At 42.8% G+C, this 26,571-nt stretch overlaps 1 protein-coding gene and 1 pseudogene across 5 annotated transcripts in view; one reads left to right on the top strand and one right to left on the bottom strand.

Annotated features, from left to right (window-relative positions):
* The window catches only part of LOC102935666 (dendrocyte expressed seven transmembrane protein), a 31,553-nt gene that overhangs the window by 2,368 nt on the left and 2,614 nt on the right, over nucleotides 1-26,571 (top strand). Inside the window, exons 2-5 of one of the 5 annotated variants that reach the window (XM_037892137.2) lie at nucleotides 6,579-6,724; nucleotides 10,687-11,749; nucleotides 16,530-16,859; nucleotides 17,659-17,974. In XM_037892137.2, the coding sequence (XP_037748065.1) occupies nucleotides 10,688-11,749; nucleotides 16,530-16,859; nucleotides 17,659-17,742 (1,476 nt within the window). In that variant the 5' untranslated portion in view covers nucleotides 6,579-6,724; nucleotide 10,687 and the 3' untranslated portion in view covers nucleotides 17,743-17,974. Of the gene's footprint in view, nucleotides 1-6,578; nucleotides 6,725-7,145; nucleotides 7,390-10,686; nucleotides 11,750-16,529; nucleotides 16,860-17,658; nucleotides 26,226-26,571 lie in introns of those variants that run through there. The other 4 variants (XM_037892136.2, XR_006288397.1, XM_037892138.2 and 1 more) reach the window with 4 other exon arrangements.
* LOC102935883 lies at nucleotides 3,495-4,934 on the bottom strand (annotated as a pseudogene).

Here is a 26,571-nt window from a genome sequence, read left to right as displayed (position 1 = left end):
ATAGCTAGATTATCGGTGATCAAGAGATTGGGAGAGAGTACAAGAAGCAACCTCCCCGACCTGTGATCCCGCAGAGGTGACAACTACCCAGCAAAGTAGATGATTATGAGGATTCCCATTTTAAATAGCTAAATTACAGTTGGGGAAACTGAGGCACAGATTCACTGAGTGACTTGCCTGAGGACACAGGAAGAATCAAGCCAGCACCAAGTCAGCAGTCTCTGGCTCCCATCTTTTGCTCGGATCACTAGGATCCACCTTCCCTCAATAATATATAGATGCTGACAGAAAATAGGAATCTAGTGGGGGAATTGCTTTCCCAAGCTGGTTTCTCTTTTTGTTATATATAATGGCAATGATCCCCAAAATCAGTGTATGCTGGGGAATACAAGGATAACCATGTTGCATTCTTAAAAGGAAGACATGGGACTTGTAAAAATGAAAGTGCAGGGTCTCTGGAGGGCAAAATGCTCCAAAACTAGGCAACAGACACAAAAGGATGAGGCCCTTTGCCTCGATATTACAGTAGATATAGAGGGGTTGTTTTTTCCCCTCCTACTAAAATGCAGTGTAGCCATATGTTAGCATAGCTTCACTGATTTACTTTTTCCATATTAGAAGTTCCAGAAAGCTCTCAGACTTTACCACTTGTTTTAAGGACTGACTCATGATTTTTAGCTGAACCATTTCACACAGATCTGTTTCTAATTCTGAACCAGGGTGTTAATTTCTAGCCCCAAGGATGATCAGCTGTTTTAGAGAGCAAGTAGCTGATGCAACTCCAAAGAATTTTTGGCTTTCAAGACTTTTGTTTTTGTTGTTGTTGTTGTTGTTTTTTAGAAAGTCCCCAGTGTTCACCCTTTTTAGTGATCCTGCTATATTCAGGTGATGACATTTTATATTTAAGAATTGGGTGGTGGGGGAATAAAACAAACAGCTGCTGAGCAGGTGGGTTGCAATCAGTGATGATTGTGTGATTTTGGCACTATTCTGAGTAGGCTGTGAGGTGGAGCTGTGGGGACGGGATTGTGCACAATCACTTTCCGAGCACTCCCAAATGCAGGCACTGTACTGACTGCCCTGGGTGACTATGGAAGGAAAATGGGGCTGTCAAGGCTGAATCCCGACTCTGTCACTTTGAGTACAGAAGGGTGAGGGCCCTCAAGGATTTTAAAAATTAATACTTGCCACTCCAGGCTTGTATTAAACTCCCAAGGTTACAGCTTTTCTCTGACCATAGCTTGGTAAACACAGCCACCACCCAAATACAAAAAAATGCCCTTGGACCTAGGAAGGAGCACTTGGGAATTCCTCCCTGTGGGGTACTCTCAAGCCCTTCACCACCACCCCTCAGGGGAAGAGCTGAGAAAGAAAACAAAGGAAATTAGCCATTACTACCCAGCTAATCAAACAACATGACAAACCTCTTAGGACACTAAAATCCAATCCTGTTCTTAAAAAAGGTAAATTTTATCAAAAACAAAAAGAAAGAAAATACATCTGGAACCTAGGTTTTTGCTAGATTTTAAAAGAGCAATTCCCAAAATTAAGCACCCAAAATAGCTTTCTTGGGGGTTAGCTTAAAGGTTACAAGCAAACAAAAGCATCTGGGGTTAGCACAGAGAGATCCACAAGCCAAAACAAAGAAATAAACCTAATTGCATCTATTTAAACATGCCCTGTCCAATGATTTCTTCTAGGTATGGAAGATGAATTTTTATACCTGGTTGAAGCCTTACACAGCATTCCTGCTTATAGCATTGCTGCTCTGTCTCTCCTTCTCCCAAGAACACCAGAGAAATGGAAAGTTTCTTTCCCAATTTTAAAAGTTCTAGCCTTCCCACTGGCTCTTTTGGTCAGGTGCCCACTCCTTTTCTTTTAGCTGTGGGCTTGTTAACCCTTTACAGGTAAAGCAAGCAGAGAACAGGCACCAAGAGGGATTTTACAGCTAACTGGCTGGCTGGGTGTTCATAAAAGGGAGCTCCCCACCCCCACTCTTCATTTATCACAGGGGCCATGGGACTCTGACCATTAATAGCCCCTTGTGAACTCCCCACTGCATATCAGCACAAAGACTAGGGATAATCTGGCCCCGTATTTGCTAAATTGTAGTGAAGTGATATGCAAACACATGCCAATTTTTGCAACTCATAACAACAGCCCATTCTTCCTGGAATTAGACATTCAAGTTTGTTTTCAGAGTTTATGCATATTTCATGGGTCCACCATCCTGGCTTTTCGTGTCCAAAGTCTTGCTTTGGTATTTCTTTCTCTCTTCATCTCCCTAATTTCAGAAGCTATCTTAGATCCGGGCGATCTTTTCTGTGATGTATCCGGCCATGTATTGCTGCCTACATATTTTTTGGGAGTATAATCATTAACAAACAATAATGCACTGAAGTATCTATATAATAAGGAGAAGAGGAATAGAAAATATGCTTGTGTAAAAGGGATGGTGCGAGAGAAATCAACCTTATAATTTGTGATTGTCTCACATTTGAGTGCTTGCCTTAATGTTACATTAATGCTAAAAATATGTGCATTTGATTTATATAAATTATTCATTAAAGAACAGAAATCCAGAACTTTTCAGTATCCTAGGTCAGACCCTCCAGTCATATCTCCATTGTGGCCCTCCAGTTCTGTGCTTGATTCCATTGTGGAGCTATGACAATTTTCACCAGCTGACCCATAGAACTTACCAAAGCTTCACCATCAGAGTTTGCAGTCTTCTTGTTCTGGTTTGCAGAGCTTATAAGCTTCGCCTGCTTCCTTAGCAGAGCTTAAAAATTTCTTGTACCACCACAGGACTACAGCTCTAAGTATCTTAGGAGTTTCATAGAAGGTCTCTGAGCCCAGGGCTGTCCTTAGGATTTATGGTGCCCTAGGCAGGATTATTAAACTGGTGCCCCTATGGCTGACGTGCTCTTAGCAACACAAACATAAGCTTACAGTACTGGAAAACTTGCCACATGCACTTTATTAAAAACAGTTTAACTTAATTAAGCACACTGTAATGTTGATGAACTAGCACTAAAGAAGTAGCGCTATAGAAAAAATTCTGATTTATTGACAGAATGATGCAAATAATATATTTTTTAAAATTTGTCAACATTTTATTGGAAATTTCTATGAAGAGGTATTGAAATAAGGATTTGTTTTTAATTAAAAATGATTTTTCTGGCTTTTTTGGCTGCAAAATCAGTAATAATGTCATCGTATGACAAAGACAAAGTGATGTCTTGTTTGATTGTAAGAATAGCAAGACCAGTCAATCGTTCCTGACTCATTGTAGAACGGAGATAGTTTTTAATGAGCTTTAGTTTTCAGAAACTCGGTTCTCCTGTTGCTACTGTTACAGGAATTGTCAGTAGAATACAAGTGGCAATGTACACATTAGGATATATGTCAACAAATTTCCTGATATGAATAAACTGTACAATGTCCATCACTGATTTTGCATGTGGCAACATTGATGACAATGTACTCAATTCTTAGTACAGTTCAAGTCCATTTAAATCAAAACTATCACCGTGCTTCATGAGGCTCTCTAGGCTCTTGCACTCCGTCATTTGCTGCTCTTGTTTTCCTATTTCGTTGAATTTAGTTATGTCATACAAAAAGCCAAACTGTTCATGGTATGCTCGTAAGGTATTAAACCTTTCATCAACGGCAGATATTGCTTTATCCATCACAACATTAAAAAATTCAACCTCAAATTTCTTTTCTGGATCGTCTATGGGCTCATCTGCGCCTTCATATTCTGCTTGCTGTTTTTTCCTTGAAACTCGTTTCACATTCAGACATGGAAATTTTGGTTCTACACCGTGTGCCTGTACAAGCTCTCTTGCTGTAACCAGTGCTTCTTTGAATCCATTTTCTCTGTATTTCACTAAAAAGTCTCCTGTGTTGTTTAGTAAGGTAAGTGTTGAATCAAGCTGCATCATTGGACTCTGCATTATTTTGCTTACACTTGAGATTTTAACAAGAATGGCATACCAGATTAAGACAGATATTAGAAACTTGAAGCTGGATATTTCAGAGGCCAATGATTGTGCTTCACTTTTAGCTTTTGGATCTCTGGCTTCTTCCAGAATAGGAACCAGTGCTTCATACACTTCCTCAGATTGATATCTCAATGTTTTTGCACTTTCTACTCTGCTTTTCCAGCATGTCTCAGATAGAGGCTTAACAGTATTGACATGTGCTTTGAATATTTGCCATCGTTGAGTGGAAGATGAAAAGAGCACGTAAATGCGTTGCAGCAAACCAAAAAAAGAAATAGGTTCTACAGAAGACTTGGCCATATCACACAAAATCAAATTAAGGCTGTTGTATGCACACAGAACAAAAAAGGCTTGTGGATTTTATGCCAGCAATCTAGCTTGCACGCCAGAAATGCATCCTCTCATATTGGCACCATTATCATAGCCTTGTCCTCTAATGTTCATTACGGACAATCCCATTCGTTTTAGTTCATCAAGGAGAGCTTGAAGAAGTCCAAAACCTGTAGTGTCCTCTACTTCTAAAAATGTGATAAATGATTCCTTAACTGTAATCTGTGCTGAATCACTAATGTTGACAAATCTCACTACTAAAGACATCTGTTCTTGATGACTTATGTCCGGAGTGCAATCTAGAATTACGGCAAAATATTTTGCCAAAGTAACCAATTAAACAATTTTGTCTCTCACTTTATCACTCATTAGCATGATCAGTTCATTTTGAATTCTTGGTCCCAAATAGTGCTCATGTATTTCATTTTCAGTTACTCTTCGGAGATGTTCACTCATCACTGTGTCAAATTTTTCCAGCAGTTGTACAAGGCCCAAAAAATTGCCATTTTTGGGCTGAAATAATTTCTTAACGCTTCCTCTAAAAGCAAGATTGTTTGTTGATAGATATACTTTCAATGTGGTGTTGTGCCTTTTCATGTTGGGGTAATATGTGACTAAGATTTTTCCAATCATTAATACCCATGATTGCTATCTTAAAATTGCAACTATTGAAAAGCTTGCATTGGAAACAAAATATAGCATCCTTGCATTTAGAGTACACAAGCCACCATCTGTTGACAATTTCATCATTAGAAAGTCTTTTGTAGTAATTGTTTTCTGTGAATTTCCTACCTCTAATGTGTTTAGGATATTCAAGACCTTTTATTCTCCTAGGGCATTTCTTAAGTATAATGGCACAGAATTTGTTGTTTAAAGATTGCGGCCATGTGCCAAGGTCATCTATATCCCATGCTAGTACAGTTTCAACTATTGTAATTTCTTGTTTTGTGTCTGCATCTGTTTCAAATGATTGTTCTGTGTGTTGTTGCGTTTCTTGAGCTTCCTCTGCATAAAAATTTTCTTCGGCAGTTACTTGATGATCTTGATCAACTTTGTTTTCTTCATGACATACAAACTTAAGTATAGAACCCTTCTGTGCTTGTACAGCTAATCCTATTTCATCTTTCCATTTTCTTTTTTGTGACACGGAAAGTTGTTTTCGATATGACATAACTTATAAGATTTTTTTTAAAAAAAATAACTGTTTAAATTATCAGATTATCAGAAATATTATTTAAAATAACTAATATAGGATAGTCGTGAGTCTGTGACCTTGAGCTAGTGTGAAGACACCTCACAAGGCGCTCTGCCCTGACTGAGACACAGTAGAGTTGGACACCCATGTCATCTTTACAAAGCCACTTTTTAGTTTTAAATGTATAGTGGGCATCAGTCTTAATGTTAGTTACAACTCTCTATCAACCTTATACTGTAACTAGATCAATGGCATTATCCAGTTTAATCAGCTGGGTTTCCAAGCAGTGGGAAAATATAACCCTAGTTTTACTCCTAGGTAAAGCACAAAGGGACCAAAATGAAGTCAGCCCAGAATCATCTCCTCTCGATTAAGGCAGCACAGAAACGTGACAGGAGTCCTATTGTGCCTTATTTTTGTTTGGAAAGACATTAGCAATAGCAGCACATTTTGGGCACGGCCAGAAATACGTGACAAATCACTGCCTCTAAAGTTCCATCAAAACCTGACATTCTCACAGCTCCAGCAAGATCTGCTGCACAGATTGTTCACAAGGAAGCGTCCCCGGCCTTTTTAACTCATATTAACCGTGTATTTACTTTATGAAAGTTGGACAAAACATTGTGAAAACGTAAGATATTGGCTGCTCAACCTCTAGGCTGGCATAAGCTACACTGACTCACTGGGGAAAAAAAGCAAGAGACTCTTAGTACAACATATGGTCACGCTATACACTAGTAAGGAGCTGAGCATATTACAGTTGTTGGAGGGCTCTATTTAGCAGTAACAGGGCTATAGGAAAGCCAGTCAACATTTTTTGTTTCTCTGATGAAAACTGGACCACTCCCTGCCCCAAACCAAACTTGTCACAAATAATTGTCAACAACTCAATTTTCTGGTTTTGGCTAAGATATTGATTTTTTTTTAAAAAATATTGAAATTGGATTCAGGATTGTTAGCAAGCATTTTTGGAAAACAAAGTTGTTAAATGACAATCTAAATGGCAACACAGTACTGCTTTCATGCTTGGCTCACTCACCCCCCAGCCTGCTGGTCCAACAGCTGCAGTAGAAGAGGAGATAGGTGGAAAACTGCAAATCCACCTCTTGGGGTGCAGAGCGGCAACAGCAGCAGCAAACCCTCAGGTCTGATCACATGCCAATGGGCACCATCACCAACCCAACGGACCAAGGTGAAGTTAGCACAACTTCTGATCTCAGGGACGGGGCACCCCCGGAGCCACAGCAGCTCATCCTGCCCTGCGCAGCTCCCCCCGGATAAGATGGATCGCTGCCAGCCCGGGGAGAGACACGCTCCCCAGCTAGGGTGACCAGGTGTCCTGATTTTATAGGGCCAGTCCCGATATTTAGGGCTTTGTCTTACAGAGGCACCAATTACCCCCACCTAGGGTGACCAGACCACAAGTGTGAAAAATCAGGACGGGAGTAGAGGGTAATAGGAGCCTAGATAAGAAAAAGACCCAAAAATTGGGACTGTCCTGATAAAAGTGGGACATCTGGTCACCCTACCCCAACCCCCACCCTGATTTTTCACACATGCTATCTGGCCCAGCCAGCTGCGTATGACCCTTCCAATCCTGGCTGGCTGCCGAGGAAGTGAGTTACTTTCACTTTCGTTCCTCAGCACGCACCCACTCAGCCCCCCCACCTTCCCCTCACCCAACCCAGCCCTGCCGGAGGGGAGGGGGGAGAGAGGCGTGCTCCGTGGTGGGGGGGAACGGGGGGTGCTCCGTGGCGGGAGTGGGGGAGAAGAATGGATGCTATGGGGGGCAACAAAGGACACTGCAGCCGCCGAGCCTGCCTCACCTCGAGCCAGGGGAGAGAGTCACACTCACAGGTGAGTTCCTCCTTCCCCGCCCCTTCCCAGAGACCCCAGCAGCCAATCCCCTCCCTCAGACTGTGCTGCATGCGGCTCTCTCTAGGACCCCGCAGCCCTGCTCTTACATGCTCCACTGCTTCCCGTCTCTCCGGACTCTCAGCACAGTGGTGCCCTAGGCAGAGTGGTGCCCTACGCGGCTGCCCTGTTCTGCCTATGGCTAAGGACGGCCCTGTCTCAGCCTGCAAAGAATTGAACACCAGATCTATTGAACCTAACTCATTTGAGGACTGGAGTATTGTAATAGGGGCACGAGGGGCAGGAATCCTCCCACACAAGCTGTGGGGTAAAATCTCTGCTGCTCTTTAGATGCTACACCAGCCTAATAGGTGGAGTAGTTTCCACAGTCCTGGACCCACTCCCTTTGCTGAGGGGAAAGACTAAAGTACCTGCAAAGCTGCAAATCCTTTGATCCCTGGCCCTCTGCTGATCCGCCTCTGTCCCGCCACTGTGCACAGGGCTAATATTAAAATTTAAATACGTGTATTTGTTTTCTAACGTGTAGATTAAAGGTTTCCTTATTAGGTGAGACTATAATAATCCATTTACAAAATCCTGCTACAATAATAATATGTAAGTAATCCCTTACCCATGCTAACTACCAGGACAAATTTTTTGGTGGCCTCAGAATAGGACCACCAACTCTTGCTGGTGGCCGCACTCACACTTTTTCATAAAATACTTAATTAGCTTTAGGAAAACCAAATAAATATGCACAAATTACAATGATTTGGACGTGTATTTATTTACTGCTAGCTAGTAAGTCTGTTGTGAAAAGTGATATTTACAAACATACAAGTATCACTTTTCACAGCAGGCTTACTCAGCCCTGGCAAGCCTGGGGACAAATAAAGCCCTGAATGGAGAGTCGGGGGAGGCAGTGTGGGCCAGGGGAGATGGAGGTTGGGGGCTGGAGGAGGTAGCGGGGGCTGGAGCCTGAAGCCCTGCTGCCAGAGCCTGAAGCCTTGCAGCTGGAGGACGGGGCTCGGAGATGGAGCCCGAAGCTGTGGGGCTGGAGTCTGGGGCCTGCCGTCGTGCAGCCAGAGCCCAGGCCTGGAGCCTGAAGCCCCAGGTCTAGAGCCTGCCACCCCGCCACCCCAGGGCTGAAGCCCAAAGTCTGAGCCCCACCGCTCCTGGGAAGGCAGGGAACTCATTGACTGCCTGGTCCTCCAGTGTTGTGCCCCAGGTGACTCCAGAGGGGGGCAGGATCCAATCCCTGCTGGTAGCCCCAGCAACCAACGTCAAGGCAGTGCATCCAGGTGCAACAGGGAGGGGGAGGGGCCCATCCCTCTCCATCACAGCCCAGGAGGCTGTGGCCGCAAGAAAAGCCCCTGGTGGTCACATGTGGCCATGGTGGCCACATCTGAGGAACGCTGAACTAGACTACATACTGTAACAGAGTTACTGTGCTGGCTGGGTGTATGCATGTGCCTCACATCCGTAGCCAGCCCCTAAAGGCCGTGGCTCCTCCAGTTTGGAAGGACCCCTGGCTCATGGAGTAACATTGAGAGGAATTTTTCAGCAACAGAGTGTGATTCTGTCCCCTTTTCCAATAATAAATACATGTTCTGCGGTGACTGAGCTCATGTCATCATTCCAGGGACTCTGTCCTTGTGTACTAACCCACCAGAAAGGAGATCATGAGCTCACACAGCAATACATACAATGCATAAGGAGATGAGAATGCTCACGATAGATTAGATAGGAAGGAAAGGAATACTTGTGGCACCTTAGAGACTAACCAATTTATTTGAGCATAAGCTTTCGTGAGCTACAGCTCACTTCATCGGATGCATCCGATGAAGTGAGCTGTAGCTCATGAAAGCTTATGCTCAAATAAATTGGTTAGTCTCTAAGGTGCCACAAGTACTCCTTTTCTTTTTGCGAATACAGACTAACACGGCTGTTACTCTGAAACCTGTAGATAGGAAGGAGCATCTTTTCTAGTGGCTAGGGTAAGAATTTGGTTTCTCCCGTGTTCTCTTCCCAGTTCTGTCCCTGAGTCACTTATCTGAAGCCTGGCATGATACCTTCCACCTGAAGGTCCCAGAATACTTTACAAACATTAATTATAACGTTCCTCTGATGTGTCAAGCATTATAACTACCAACTGCTACTGCACTCATTTTACAGCTGAGTAAACTCAGGAACTGAGATTAAATGGCTTCTCCAAGCCTGATACTGGTAGGGGTTCCATATTTCCAAAGAGCTGTTGTGCACCCTACATTCCCATTGAAAGTCAATGAGCGCTGAGAGCATGCAGGAGCCGTTAGGTTATGCTCCACACCTGGATGGCCAAGCCACAATGAGGCAATGACAGAGTGGAGAATAGAACAAAGAAGTCTCAGACTAGAACATAGCTGGAATCAGGGCCCTACTCTAACCACTAGACAACTTGCTCCTCTCTTACTTTGTATCATATGCAAACTTGCTCCTCTCTTACTTTGTATCATATGCAAATACTGCTAAAACCAAATAAGTAACAACAAGGAGAAGAAGAGACACACAATACAATGAACGCTTCAGTGAATTAATAAACTCAAGTGCAAGTAAAATACGGTATTTGTATGAACTACTAGCCTAATTACTGGTAACCTGCTGTGTTCAGGCGAAAGAAAACCCAGTGTAATATCTTCAGATGATATTTGTAAAGACAACAGCTTCCTATTACAGGACAAAATTGCAATAGTTTGTCTTATTTAATTGGTATCTGACATAATAATATGTTAAAACTTTAATATGCATATAAATTTGTCCTGTATCTTTGGAGAAATCTCACTATAAAGAACATATTGTAAAAAATGAAGGGAAAAAAGGATGTGGTTGCAGGAAATATATTATTACCTAGCAAATGTTGATTTAATTTTACAAAAATGCTCTAATTTAAACACATACATACACACGCACACACACACAGCGGCACATAGGAAATAAGGTTATAGAGGGCAAGAGTGAGTCTTTAAGGTTATAGGGTTACCATATGTCCAGGTTTTCCTTGACACTGCCTCTTTTGCCTTTCTCTGTCTGGGAAATTGGTGAGAGATAAAGGACTGAATGGGCATACAGCTGGAGCTATCCTTTTGCACCATAGAAGTGATCCTTCTGGTTCAGAGACCTCTCTAGCTGCCCCATTCTCTTCCCAACCCCTCTGCAGATTTTGTAATGCAAAGAGTTGTTGGTCAGTCAGTTGAAAGCATATTACTAATAGACTGCAGCTAACTGTGACTAATGCCATGTTTTGTTTTCCTTTATTTCTAGTATGAGCCAGCAGTGGATTACCAACCTTCAGAAGAAAATGAGAATTTTTGCCTCAATAACTCAACACATTTGGGGACTTTTTGTATCAGAGAGGAAGCCTGGATGGAAGAATCTGTTGCAGCTTTTTGCAGTTTGCTGTACTGTTAGCTTCATCATAAGCAGCCTCTTATTTCTTGGCTTGCATTCCTTTCTAGCACACTATCCTTTGGTTTCCTTAGCAATTTCTGGGTCCACCTGGATTGGCCTGTCTATTGGGTTGTGTTCCTCCAAGCACATGCGCTGCTTTGGCACGCTGTTTGTTCTTTCTTGCAGCTTGCGTGAAGGTAGAAATGCGCTTATTGCTGCTGGGACTGGTGTTGTGGTAGCTGGCACGATCCAAAATATTTTTCACAACCTAAAGATATTGGCAGACAGTATAGCTTGCAATCTAGAGATTGAGCAATTTGCCTTTATAAAGCTCTATATTAAAATAATTCAGTGGATTTATAATGAGGCTAAACGTTTAAGTAACCCAGTGGAAGAAGTAGTATCACTGAGTGACAAATTCAGTGTCTCTTACTTAATTTCAGATGAAGATTTGAAAATGAAGTTAAACGCCACAAAACAACAAATCCAGAGTGTTACTAACCATATATCTTCTATACTGGCTATACAGCCCTATATAAGCCAGAGGCTGTTGCCTATAATAGGGATTCTTCTAGTTCCTCTTGGCACATACCTTTTCTTCAGAAAATTCTTGGGCACTCATAGTGTGAAGTTTAAGAATATTTACATTACAAAACAGTTCATTGAATTTGATGAGCACCAAAGGCAGCAAAGAAAGCCCTGTGTTCTTCCACTCAGTAAAAAAGAAAGAAAAGAGTATGTGATAGTCCCATCCCTCCGCCTAACACACAAGGAAAGGAAAAGCATAGGACGCATTCTAATCCCTGTATTTACTAATCTTTGCATCTGGGTTCTGTTTGCAGCAGTAGATTATTTGCTTTACTGGCTAATTTTTTCAGTGAGCAAGCATCTCCAAGCATTACCAAAGCTAGAGGTTAATTTGAAAGTCAGGTACCAAGTAAGTACCTTACCTATAATACAATATATTGCTCCTGATAAGTTTTAGTATAGAAAAATTCCTCTTGACTTCAGTGGATGCTCGATCAGGCCCATAGATACTTCTCTCGACTCTTTCATTCCAGAGAAGTCACCGTTATCCATCTAGTCACGTATTTCTAGTAGGGCCATTACCATAGTGTCTGTGCGCCAAATACAATGCTTCAAGTAATTTTGCTGTATGGGACCAGACACCTCTCTGCTCTTTCTTTGGTTTCATATTTCTAGGGGAAGATATATAGGAGAAGGGACAGTTTCACCAGCCATTCTGTATGTTGATGTCTTATGGGGAAGGTCCACACAAAGAGATAAGTTTTGCATTGCATTCTAACAAGATGCTCTCTGGTGGTATGGAGTTCTACAGAGAGGTCCTTCTGCTTGAAACTCTCTGTCCTTTGCTCCCAAGAGCATAATCCATGAAGCCTATTAGTGATAATATCCCTGAAGGTCACCACTTTTATAGTAAATGATATTACCATGAAAGTGACATAAGAGATGTCTCTGTGTGCAGCTGAGTTGTTTAAAGATTTCACCATTTAACAGAATATTGAATCACCCAGGAGCAAACATTAAAACTATTTTACCAACCCCCCAGTGTTCCTCAAATATATTGCACAGTGACACTTACACATGTATTCCATGCAGTCTCCAATTTGGATTTGCTCCTGAGTGAGGAAGAAGATCTCTGTGACCACATTTTATTTAAAGCATTCCATTGAGCATTTATAACGTAGAAATGGCTCCCATCTAAAAGAACCGCCTGCAACTTGCAGTAGGCCAAAGTAGGGTGCCGCAAACAAAATCAGTCAGGTAAATGGGTGAGGTGTCAACTTTATTCTAGTTAGACCCTTACACAAAGTAAGTTCCAGGTCATGTCTTCCATAAGGAACTTCCAGCCTCCCTGTGGTTTCTATTCACAACAGCTTCCCCTTCATAAATTTGTGCCACTTGAGCCCAATCACCATAAACTTTCTGGCAACGAGTTACCCTGAATCTTCACGTATTGTTTAAATACAAACTCTTGGGAGTGTGACATTACTGAAAAATTTCTTAGGGGAGGGATTGAAATCACAGAATATTTTAAACAGGAACCAGTACTCTGAAACAAAATGGTGACGCCCTTGGTTTATCACAGAGGAAGGCAACAGATAGAAGATATGTCTCAGAAGAAAGCTCTAGTGTTTAATTCCTCTTTATGAATAACTTCATTTCCTTTTAAGCACACAAGGATTCCAGCTCTCTATACACAGTACTTTTTGTACTGGAGGCCATTTTAACAATTTATACTCTTTATTCTGGGCTGCTTTACCCATAACAGCATCATCAGCCACCCAAGCTGACTAACAGGCATTGAAAGCTTGTGTGCTAGGAAGAGGATTCCACCTAAATGGTCTATGAATTCTCTGGTAATTGGCATTCTAAATACCTACAGTGGATCTCACAATGGAATGCCACAGGGAGGGAACAATCAACATTTTACCCTCAAATTCTGATACTTGCAAACAAAGTTCGTGATCCTGCAAGCTGCTCCATGGGTGGAGCCACATAGAGATCAGTGGGGCCTGCAAAGGCACAGGAGGTCTGCCCACCCCAGGTGGCTTGCAGGATTAAGGCCTAAAAACCTTACATAAAGTACACAACTTCTTGATACCTTGGGGAATCAAGAAGTTTCAAAGGGATTTCAAGATGTTTAACTATGTGTACAGTGTAGCACGTGTTCATTCCTCTACTGTTGATTTCTTGCTGCTCAGCAGGTACATTTCTTATTACTTCCTCTTGGGGTTAATTGTGCTAACTCTAATTCCCCTCCTCCCCCCGCCCAAGAAGAGTTCATTTATCCAAGAAGCAATTATAAAAATCTCAGGTGTTCTGAAGAGGAGGGTTCTTAAAATGAGGAAAATAATTAGGTATTTTGCTTCAAGTTACAACCAAACAGAGAGGGATTTAAAATTACTTAATATTTGATCTGCCAAGGGATTTTTTTCCTTTCTCTTACTCATTTCAATAAATAAAATAAAATTGATGGCCCCTCTTCAAAAGGGAAGTATAGAAGAAACTCACCTTAAAAACCCAGAGACTACTAAATTCAAATCCACTGCCTCTCCTATTTCTGGGGGTGGTCTACAATGCTATGGAGAAAACCTGAGTTCAGGTTTCACTCCCAGTTACTGCTTTTTTATTCCCTAGCCAGTGAGCACTGCAAAGGATTCTCATATACAGTTCTTGAAATCAATTTGCAAAATTTCTGGAAGTATGTTAGCATAAACAGTATAATGGAATGAACTATGGCAGCTCTACTGCACATCAGGGCCACTCTGATCTTCACAGCAAGCATGGGGTAGAACCTCAGATCCCCCTTCTTCAAAGGGCCAGACTTCCTGCCTCTACAAATTTTAAGCAATAAGCATGGTAGGCCTGGGGAAGAGGGCTCTGGGCTACACTTGCTGTTCTTTGGGACCCACAGCTACTCAGAGGGCTGCCTGTGGGAGAGACCTTGACAACCCCAACCAGATTGCTGGGGACCTCCTCCCTCCATTCTGCATCTAAGCAGAGAGTTCTAATGCTCTGGCTTTCTCCCAAACTGCGTAAATAAAGATCCATGTGGAGATTTTCATTGTATCACTCAGACAAGAACAGTGACATCCCTCAGACAAGAACAGTGACATCCCTGAAGGATGCTCTTGGCTCTGAGCAGAGGGCTTTACAGGGAAGGTCCCACACCCAGATCACTTTTAGGTGGCAGCCCCCACTCACAAAGAGGACTGTCGTGGGAACATCCCCCAGCACAGCAATAGGTTCTGTAGGAAGGGTGAGAGGAATTCCCAACACAGTGGGTTCCACGAAGATGCTGGTCCACTGCCCTCCTGAGCAGTGGCCTTTCAGGGGATAATGGTCCCTCAGCCTTCCCAAACAGTGTGCTTTATGGCACTCTCACACACTTCTTATTTTTTCAAGTAGTGGTATCTGTGAGTGTGCTTGTCTCCACCTCCACCCTACTATAAGCAGCAGGCTCTGTGCTTCTTTCTTTCCCCTCACCCTGCTACAGGAGTGGATGTGGATGGGGCTACTAAGAGGCAATTGCCTTAATCCAACCCTTCTTCTCCAAAGGTAGAGAGCTGTTCACTTTACAAGACTAGTAACTGCAGCTGGTCAAGAATTTGCAAACTAAATGTTTTTCCTGTGGAAAGCATGGTTTCTGCACAATCAAAGATTTCTGTGGGAAAATTGAAACAAAACGTTTTGGATTGGGATTTTCCCCAGTTGAAACATTTCAGTTTGTCTAATTAAATCTGCTTGTACTACTGCAGTGTCTCATGGAACTTATAGTTTGTGGGCTTCATTTACCCTATTGGGTAGGCTCTCCGTCCAGATAACATACATGATACATTGCAGTTTCCCCTCTGGGTGGGCCACTGTGGGATATAATGGGAATCCTGTGGTCACGGTGCATCATGGGGGATGTAATCTGGCTGTGGTGCCAGATCCAAAGGTGAGAATGGGGATATGAGGCACTAGAGTTGCAACTCCTTTGAGGCAGCAGGGCAGCTCAGGTGAAGGAATGCAGTTCACTGAGCGGAAGCAAAACGTTTCCACATTTCATTCAGGACTTTTAATTTCCCAAAAATACTCAATATTTGAACTTGGACATAAGCGATTGTCAAAATACCAGAATTTCATGGGATGAGATTCTGACTTTTGGTCAGTTCGACCTGTACTGGACAAATGAGCAGTACTGAGTCTCTGTAATAGAGGGCAGTAGCACACAAACAGGATAATCCAAACTGTGTTCTGCAGAGAGCTGTCTGGTCATGTAGAGATGGATTTGACTGAACAATGTAGCCTTCTGCTTACTGTTCGGTTTTCTGCTGTGTGGGAAATGAGTACAATTCCTGGTAGATTTGAGCCCAGGCGGCAAAGTTCAAACCTTTATTTCAACTTCCTTAAAGTCTATGAAATTTGGATCCTATGGAGCGGTTCTAATACCCTGTAGGCAGGTATCCACATGAAAAAAACCACCCTATCTTCACCACAATTGGCCCCATAGTTGTCAGTCTCAGAGATAGAGGCCAAAGACTAGTCAAGCAGAATGAAGCCTGCAACCTCTTGAGCACTTAACTCCTGATAAAGGCAGGCACAATCTAGCTCCATTTTTTGTATCTATGTTTCATATTGAATGTCTAATGTGGTCTTTCTTCTCTTATCCACTGGCTCATTTACACAGTATCTTTGTGAATAAATTTCCCTCACCCGCTCTTTAGCTATTAATCATCAGATATACCAAAGAGATCAGAGAAAAGCAACAAAAGTTACTGGGCGGGGAGTAAGGGGGTAGAGAGAGTAAATTATGAGGAAAGATTAAGAAGTAAAATATCACTTTCATTTACACTCCTGTAAATCTGGACTAAAGGAGAGTGTAATTGAAATGGTATACAGTAGGAAAAGGATAAAATTAAGGAGCTGGACAATATCATCAAGAAAAAGCTCCTGACAGTTTGACCCCTTAGACTGAGGGACAGACTCCAAAGAGACATGGTGAAAATCCTATCATTTGGCACATTTCAAACACAACCGGAGAGTTCACTAGTAAACATACTGTTATGAACAATCCTTCCTTGACCGGAGATGGGCTAGAATGATCATCATGTCTAATACAGATAACTCTGCACAGATGAATATTAAATGCAATAACTATTTTAAAAGTAAGTAATTAGTACTAAAACCAGCTTTTTCCCCCCATACAGAAAAATGAAAACACGTTTATTTTCAACAATGGGGAGCGCAAGACAATGAATCTTAACTTTAGCTCTTCTCTGTTTAAGCATGAATGCCTCCCTAAGCCAGAGTTTTTGCTCTCCTCAACATGGATCCAGCTTGGATGCATCATCTTTTGTCTAATAATATTTGCATTATTCTCCACCACCCTGACGCAACTTAAAATACTTGTGTCAACTTCATTTTATCCCAACATAGAGATGAAACGGATACATTATCTGCATGCAAAACTACTGAGAAAAAGATCAAAGTTTCCACAGAAAAATGTAAAAAGGAAATTGAACTCATTTGCTACAACGGTAAGCCATGAACACTATGGAAAAAGAGCTCTCTCTCTCTCTCTCTCACGCGCGCACATGCGCTCACACACATGCTTTCTCAGAATAACTGCACAGTTCAGATTCAGATCAGAACTTTTCCAAAGTCCAGGTGTAGCTGAATCCAGGGTTTTGGTCTGCTTGATCATAAAGGCCCCAGTTCAGGAAAGTACGTAGACATTAGCTTAACTTTAAGCATATGCTAATATACTTTCCTGAATAGAAATGGACTTTAGTACATGCTTAAGTGTTTTCCTGTATCGGGGCCAGAGGTAAGTTGCAGTTCTATCACCATGTTGTCCTATCCACACAACACATGAACTGTCTTTGAACACACAGGCACACCTAAACAGGCCAAATAATCATGCACTGGCACAGTTCGACTTCCCAGACTCTGAGCTCTTCAGGGCAGGGACTGTGTCTTCATATATGTGTGGAAAGTGCCTACCTTATAAATGGTGTTCTCATGATCCAAACATGAAATAACTGGTAGTAGTAATCAGCTTCTTACTGTTAATGTTCAGTTTCTAGCAGATCAAGATGCACTCTGGTTAATGCAGTTCTCTTTGTAAAACACGATTGGATGGATACTGCAAATAGCATATAGCGAGAAGAACCTTTTATTTTAACGTACAAAAAACAATGAACTACCCAAATACATATTTTAATGGATTTCTATGCAAAAATAGCTCTTGGTGTTTAAGATGCTGGATGGCAGGGTCTGTGAAGGACTGGTACTCAGTGGTAACATATCACTAACACACCTTTTCTGTCTTTTCAGCTCCACTTCTGGTTCCCAGTATTCAAGGCAATGGGGATGGTCAGGAAGAAAGAAAAAGACATGATAAACATCAACAGTGTTTGAAAAAGGACAAGTAACCTTTTGGATAAGTTCACAGTTCTTTGGTTCAACAGGTCCCTGTATATTGCACCTGTATTGCTCCAGCTTTGTTAAAATATTTCCATAAAATGCTGCCAGTTAATTTGCATATTATATATACATTTTAAATAAGTAAAAATAGATGTCAAAAGATAGCAGCCTGCAATATTTTGGTAAAATTTGGGAAACTGTAATAATATTTAATCCTATTATTTAATCCATTTTCAACTCTGATTCTACACTGCCTTGTACATTGTGCAGACAGTTAGGGCCTGATTACCATTCCTGGTACGACCACCATACGTTGTTGTGGCAGTATTACTCTGTAATTTACATTTGCACCCACCTTGAATACCCTGTACTCTGCCACAGTGTGTAAAGTGGCTCTACTGTAAAATAGGAATCAGGCTCTTAGTCTCCAATCCAACAGTATGAGCTGTCCCATTGAAATCACTGAGCCGAACATCTTCTTAAGTATCCTGCTGAACTGGTGGCCTTACACACGTGGGAAGTGAGAGCAAGATGTTACTATTCTGAACTGGTAGCATCTGACAACCACTCTGGACTCTTTTTACACATACAGAAATGCTACAAAGTGCAAGGAACTGGAAAATCAGGCCTTCTGTGTCCTTGTTTTTTCTTGGATTAATTTATTCTCCCCCAAGCAATTTCAGGGGACTACACTGGTCGTATATATGGTTAGGGTAATATAAGGTTGCCTGGGCAACCTTGATTCTGGCATTTCCTAACTTTCTTCTTGCAATATTAATAATGTTCTGTGAACATAGGGGTTTTTTGTTTGTTTGTTTGTAATTTCCTAGGTTTTTAAAAAAGCAAACTGTAAAAACATAAATTCCATCATGTGGCAGCTTATTGATACTCACATTATTCATCTGCCAGGTGAGAATCTTTAGATCCATCACACAGACCTCTGACACTTGAACTAATAGAGTAACTGAGAGCAGAAGTAGGTTGTTGTCCTCTATGTGGAGCAGCATTAGAGGACAATGAGGCATACTCTTTGCCAGAACTTTACTGACAGTAGAAGAGTGGTGAGACTCAAAGAATCTTGGGTTCCATTCCAGGTCCTGGAGTAGAATGTGCTCAAATGGGCACAGAGAATCTCTGCCCATTTACCTCAAGATTGACCTCTCCTGCTCCATCCCCTCCAACCTGTCCTTTTCCCAGTCCTGTTTCTTACCTACTCTTGGCTCCTTGTCCCAGTCCCATTCTCTTTGCCTACTCAATGCCAGTCTCCATTCCCAGGTTTCTCATCCCATGCCCAGTTCCCTTGTTCAGCCAGTCCCAGTGCCCCCTTACAAGTGCCTTGTCTGATCTGTCTCCCTCCACCCCATTGGTTTCCAATCCTAATCTCACTCCCTGGCCCCCTCATCCAATCTCAGTCTCCTTCCTACACCCTTTCTGGTGCCTTGCCCCAGTGTCTTTGCCCAGCCAGTCGCATTTCTCCCTTGCACCGCAGTTCCTTCTGAGATCTGAGTCACCTCCATCTGCTCTCATTCCCTCCACCCACAGATTCACAGTCTCTTTTTCCAGCCAGTCCCAATCTCCCATCTCCCCCCAGCTCCTTGTCTGATCTGAGTGTCATACCCCAGCCAATTGGTTCCCAGCCCCTCCCCAGTTTCCTTCACCAGCTCCAAATCCAGCCTCCCCTCCCTTCTTCCTGGATCCCAGTCCAAAACCTCTTTCCCCCCCACAGTTCCCAGGCCCAGCCTCCCCAGTCCCAGTATCCTTTCCCAGCCCGTCCCAGTCACGGTTTCTCTCTTCCTCACTCCAGTTCCATTCTCACCAAATTTCTTGTTACAATCTACTCCTTTTCCTCCCCCGGTCCAGCTTTTGTATCGTCTTTTGTATTCAACTCCTGTGGCTTCCTCCTCCATGCTGCCTGGGTCTCAGCAGGGATGTCATCAATCACATAGGAGAGTCAGGCCCCCTGCTCTCAGTTCCAGTGCCCAGCCCCACCCTGGCTCAGAGCAGCCATTATGAGAAAAGTCCAGCTTCACCCCTGTAGCCCTGGGCCAGAAGAAGCATGTTCTGCGCTGTGACAGGGTGGAGTATGCTCAGCTGCTCTGTGAAGATGGCATAGTAGCTGTAAGGGGATGGAGCATGCTCAGGTGCTCTGTAGGGATGGTGCATGCACAGTCTAAAAAGGCTATGTGTACACGACAGACCATACAGCTGTGCCACTGTAAGGTTACCCGTGTAGCCGCTCTTTGCCAACAGAAGAGAGATCTCCTACCTGCATAATTTTACCATCCCCAATGAGTGGCATTAGCTATGTCAGCTGGTGAGCCTCTCCTGCCAACATAGCACTGTCCACACCAGCACTTTTGTTGGTGAAACTTATGGTGGCCAGGGGTGTGGTTTTTTTTCACACCTCTGACCAACCAAAGTTTTACCAACAAAAGTGGTAGTGTAGACAAAGCCTAAGTAATAGTTGCTGTGAGAAGCTCAAGCATGGTCAGTGAGGATGAAATCTTTGGACATTTTAGCTGCTAAAGTAAAAACAGTCTCTACTGAGAATGTTCAAACTGTGATTTTTAAAGGCTTATAATTTGGCCAAATGTGGGTGGGTTTTCATGGGGATGGCAAAAGGCCAATCCCTGACACAATATGTCCTGCTTGCTAACTTTCAAGTCCCTGCTTCACAGCATGGAGGCTCTAGAGCTGCTCAAAGAAAAGGTTGCCAGAATTTTTAATATGGGCCAAACAATATATTTCTCCTTTGCCTCCTTCTCACGAATGGCTAAACTATTTTGGCTAACATTTTTCCAAAAGAAAGGTTCAGCCTGAGGAAGCCACTTGGCATGTAAAAGTTCAGCCTAAACAATTAAAGTTTGGCAAAGTTATAAGCAACTGAAAAAAGTGTTTTATAATGCAAAGTGTCAGGCAACCTTAATATTAGCCCCTCCTATAATATAATATGTGAATTATACTTGGTGGATTTTCACTTAACGGCCATAGGGAAGAAGCATATTTTCAAGTACAGTTATGGGAGGAAAAGTGAGCATATTAAAATGGCTCCTTCCCACTCCATAGATCACTGTGTGTATATATAGAGAGCCAAATATGCTGACTTTAGAGACAAACACATTTACTACATTTGAATTCTGCAGGGATTATTTTCTGGTTCGTGTATCACCAACAAAATTGTTGGTAAAGTTCCATTGACTGTATCTGTATTGGGGGGGGGTGAGGCATGGGCTGGAAGGAGGACAGTTTGACTCGCAGATTCCAGGTTGAGTTTATAGTTCTTTCATTGTAAACTAAGCAAATTTGCTATGAACTCATCAACAGGCATGATAGGCATGTTAATTTTACAGTCACTTTTCAGGGTAGAAATGCACTTTGAAGGTGATTGTGATCATCGGGCAGCTGCTATGTAATAATCTCAGAATTCTGAGTTGTAATGAAGTGATGAATACTGTGTCTAACCTAGCTATCAAGACAGCCTGTATGCTTACGTTGGAGTAATATCCACTCTTCCTATATTGCTTTAATTCAATGGGGGCTGAGGGAAGAACAAATGGGAAGGTAACTCAATGATTCTCAAGATCAGAACTTCCCAGCACACTCTTGAAAGACTTAAGCTATTAGCCTTGAGCATCCTATATCCTGTCTGCAACCCAAAGTGACACAACTGTTTTGGCAATGCTGGGAACTATCAGACCAAAGGGTTATAAACATTTTAAAAATGACTTAGTCTCTGGGAAGGAGGGTGATCAAAAAGACTAAACAGCTTTTACAGTAGACTCTCCTTGCAGCTGGGGGGAGGAGTAGGATGGGGAGGGAGAAATGGTTTGGGAATGAAGGGAACAGACTATGCCAATCAGACCCTAGAGGTCTCAAGGGAGTGAAGCTATAGGAATCTTAGGCCTACCAGGCACCCCATGTGGAAGATGGATAGGTATCCGGTAAACCAGACATGTATAGGACTGCTGTATTATTTTAATACAGGTTTTCTCTGAAATGTGTTGGTGCAAAATCATTAATACTCTGCTTTAAGAAGGCTGTTTCATTATTGGATACACTGCCATAGCTCCCAGACATAGATGAACTGCAGATAGTGAACCAAAGTCAGGCCTGCTGAGGTCATCACAGCTGATCAAAGGGGACTTCAGCCCAGAGCCCGGTCTGAAAGCGGAAGAGTTGCCTGATTCCACTCCAAGACAGGTGATGGCTAGAAGCCTGATACCTGAGAAGAGGCATGCTCCAAAAGACCAGGTGGGGTCAGAGTTGCAGTTAGCCCAGTAACTGTGACAATGGGGAGAGAGGGAACATGGCAAACAAGAAAGGAGAGTGTTTCCAACACGTGAGGGTAATGGAGGGCAGCACAGAGGGAGATGATTCTGTGAAGAAGGTTTAGGAGGAGTGTATGTAGCAAGGGTAGGAGAAGAATTGTGCGGTACTTTGAAGTCTTCAATCTGAGGGTCTCAAATGGATTTAGCAGATGGGATTTTCAAAAGTACTTAGCATTGACCTAACTTTATTTCCATTGAAGTCAGTGATAAAGTGCCATTAACCTCAATGGGAACAGAGTTAGGCCACTGCTGAGTGCTTTTAAAAATCCACTCTATTAATATTAATAAATTAAGCCTTCAAAGACCTATGTTACTGGAGGTGAAACTGAGGCACAGACAGATTATACCTGACTTGACCGAGATCACACAGGAAGTCTATTGCAGAGCTAAGACTAGAATCCAAAACACCTGAATTCCAGTCCTGTGCTTTTAGCCATAAGAGCATCTTTCCCCTCTATGCAACCTCAAAATAGCAATTACACACCATTACTCTGTACTTTGTGCATAAACCCCATTAAGTCATTAACACAAGGCTCTCCAACCTATAGTAATAAAGCCATATTTAAAGTTTTCCAGCACTGATGTATGAATATGTGGTTCCCCTCCGCAAATGGCTGTCTTATTAAGCTAATAAAACCGTATAGGCAAGTAACCCTGTTGCAGAGAGATATTGCTTTTCTACCCTGCTTCTGAATAGGTTAATCCCCCACAGAATGATATTAACAAACACATACCGGCTACCCCAAGCCACTCAGTTCTCCACCCTGTCCCATGAAGAAATTTATGATGAGTCAGCATGAATGGTGCATTGTGCAACACAAAGCAGTGCCAAGAAGTAAATCTGCACAGGATTAGTCATCATCAGCTACTTGGGAACGCTCTGATGCTGAATGCTGAACTGAACTTCCTTTCCAAGGCAAGTCAAAAACAGAGAACTGGTTTTAATTTTGATGTCTACTTTAAGCAGGAGTTACTGATTGCTGTCACCTGTTAGATCTCACATCTTTATCAAATGCTAAAGCTAAGCATCAAAGTCCATTTGGTCCATATATACTACTAATTCTAAAACACTTGCTCCTTTGTGGATATTGGTGGTGGGGTGACCCAGTGCATCAGCCTTTTGACTCTAGACACTTGAGCTCTAGAGTGTAAAGATAGGCTTCCTAGGGGATGTGGTGAATCAGTGTAATTTCTGGGTGTCCTGGTCATGACCCCACCCTGGCTAACACTGCCTGCTATTGGCCAGCTACAGAAGTCCAGGTAGTCACCAAGTATTGCTGAGCTGCCTCTAGTTGGGCTAACAGCAATTTCACTTTGAAGTGCAACTGGAGAGTAAGAAGAAAAATGAGTGGGAAGAGGCCAGAGGCAACAGAGGGAGGAAAACCAGACAGTTAGCAGAAGAGTTACTCCACCCCTGCAATGACTTCTCTCATCAGTATTACCCACTCTGCGTGACACACTAGCCCCAGTCATTGCAGGGGATTTTTTAAAAAAACATCTCCGCTTGGCTCCCACACTCTGACCATGTGTGCCAGGCAAATCATGGAGGGTGGCTAGTAATGCGGGGGGAAAGAATGGACCAATGGTAAGGAGTACTGCCCTAATACTGGTGAAGAAGGAGAGAATGGAGCAGAAGGGCAAAAGTATAGGAGGAAAACTCCAGATTTCCCTCCAGTCCTGTAGCCTTTGGGGGTGTCCATCCTACGCTCCATGTATGAATGCCACAAAGCCAGCGGGCTACTCTGGCATCATTGATAGTCTTGGCTAAAATAGCATAAAAAGGGGTGTGGAGGGGTCACATTCCTCTGCCCTAGTTATTATATGGAAAGTGATAGGGGATGGCAAAAAGGCATTAATTCTCGGGAAAAATTGATCAGCAAGTTGACCGAGTACTGACAAACTCATTGCTGGTGTGATTCTTTGTGATCCCTGAAAGAAGAGCTTTTAGAGCAGATGGCTGGGGACAGGGGCTCCCTCGTCTTCCTTGTATTTCCTTCCATGGTGCTGATTAGGATACTAAAGAGAAGCAGCTATTTTTTGGCAGACATACTAGTGTGGATGTGAAGGATTGTGGCATACTTGGTAGCAGGAATACAAAACTACTTACCTTGTATGACTAGTGTGTGCATGTGTCTCTCTCTGTGTTTTGTGCATGGCTGTTTACCTGGCTCTTCTTTCTTGTATTTCTTTCTTCTCTGTAAGATGGCTAGGAAAGCTTCATGGTGCAATGGTAAAGTTGTCCTACAACAGCCGGAAGGGGATTATACTTGGGCTAGATGCCTACAATGAGGGGTGTGGGGATTTTAAGATTAGGAGTTTACTACTAGATTTATACTGCATTCATGTTAGTGTTCCTTTAATGAAACTAGGCCTGTTGGGATAGCTGGTTGAGAAATAACAGCTTGTTGGTCCTCACTAGCTCAGCTGGGCTAGAAATGTTTACAAAGTGTAGCATCAGCTGGAAATGCTGCTGCTGCTAGTTGGAAGTGCTTTTCATTGGTTATTTGCTGTTTGGTTGGCCAATTATAATTTACTTAGCCTGACAATATGGTTGGTGTTTTACAAGAGAGAAGGTAAAGACAAATCTCTGCCCTGAACAGCTAAGAATAAAATTGCAATAACTATTCAGATGAGTTATAGACTCACTTTTATCCAGCTGCATGACCCCTCTCACAAAGAGGTTTCCATAAATGTAAATGGCTAGAAATGTACTACCAAAGGTTAGGTTAGTCTGTGAATTTAATGTGCAAACTCCAGGGTGCTTTCTCCTAAACTCTATCGTTGTTACACCCAGTTCTTGGAGGAATATTTTAATTAACTGACATGTCACTTGCTCATCTGCCCTCTTGCCTACCACAAACCACTGGTGAGGAATGAACGAGTAGCCGCTAAAGGATGATGAGGAACGCTATGCTGCTCTTCTGGGGCAATGCCAGACTCACAGCTGTCTTCCACATTCGGTTTCTGGGGAGCAGTCTGCCTGGTTACCAACATTTAAAGAAAAACAATTTCTAGGGAACATTCTAACAAAAGCTTGGCTATCCCAGGGGGAAAGGGAGAATTCTATGCTTCCTGATGACTTCTGTGTTCTAAATATAACGATCTTCAGGGCCTCAGAGAGACTGGGGCTCAGACCAGCACTAAGAGCTTTGGATACAGAACTGAACCTATGGAGACTCCTTGATCCTCTGTTCCTTAACTACTAGGGTGGCCAGATGTCCCGATTTTGGGGTCTTTTTCTCATATAGGCTCCTATTACCCTCCACCTCCTGTCCTGATTTTTCACATTTGCTATCTGGTCACCCTACTTACCTACCCCCTTTATCTCAGTTGCCTTCTGGGGTGGGGGAAGCCCAGTGGCCTGAAACCCTTCCTCTAGAACCTTCAGAGAGGAAAGACAGGTCTCTCTCCCCTCTGGAGTCTTCAGGGGACAGGTGGGTCTCTGGGCTTCCTGGTCTTTCTCCTGTTTGTCTCTGTCCTGTGAGTAGGGGAGGTTTGCAGTTTTCTTAATCTTCCAGTGTCCCCTCGGTGTGTTGTCTGCATATCCCCCTTCAGTGTTCCTCATCCCCTGGTGTGTATGTCCAAGTGTGTTTTCTGCCAGTGATCCTCTTATGTTCTCTTGTGAGTTTCCTGCAAAACATTCTGTTCCTCTCCCATGTGCTCCATATCCTCCAATGGGTCTTCCTTTCTCTATCTCCATGAACTGGGAAGGGGTGGGAAAATTGAACTACCATCTCCTTCATCACTCACAACAGGACCCAGGAAACTGTTGTATCTATTCCCAGCTCCCCACTGTGGCCCCTAGTCACTGGAAGTCCACTTTGTTATCTAATGAGCTAAACCAGCTGCCCTGGACTTCACCTGGGATTGAGACCACCCAAGTTAGTCCTAGGAAAACCAGGAGAGTTGGCAGGTGTGGGCCTGCCTCTTCTGTACATTAACAGTGGTATCATTCTGTGATGAATGTTCCCATATGGGTTTTCTGTGGGGAATTTTCTTTTTTTTTTTTAATGGAGTTAGTTTGTTTTGCAAGAGGCTGTACAAATCAGCTAGTGGAGATATTGAGGACTCATCAAAAAGGAATCAGTTGCAATGCATGGCAATTACACACTCGGTAACCCAGAAGAAAGGCTGACATGAAGAGTGAAGGTGAGAATAAATTATGAGGCCTGCATGTGAAAAATGAAGTCTGTGGCACTTCTGATATTATCAGACTGCAAGCTTCTTGGGGAAGCAACCTTGTGTCATACCTGCAAACTGTCATACATACATATGGTGCTATCTGAATAATCTTCCATTTTGATACATAGCTCATATTTAATTACAAAAGGTCTGTGTTGTGAAATCTGTTACCAGCTGCCTCTGTAAACTCTGTTCAACCTCTCTCAGCTGCAGACAAAGTCTAAGTTCTGGTAGGAGGGTTCATCTTCCATCCTGGTAATGCTTTTGGCGAGGAGGGTAACCCACTGTCTATGTGAGCTGAGGTCAAGTCCCC

Source organism: Chelonia mydas, chromosome 2 (assembly GCF_015237465.2).
Source record: "Chelonia mydas isolate rCheMyd1 chromosome 2, rCheMyd1.pri.v2, whole genome shotgun sequence".
Taxonomy (NCBI): Eukaryota; Metazoa; Chordata; order Testudines; family Cheloniidae; genus Chelonia; species Chelonia mydas.
The sequence above is the reverse complement of the archived record's forward strand: the minus strand, read 5'-3'. Positions and strand labels throughout refer to the sequence as shown.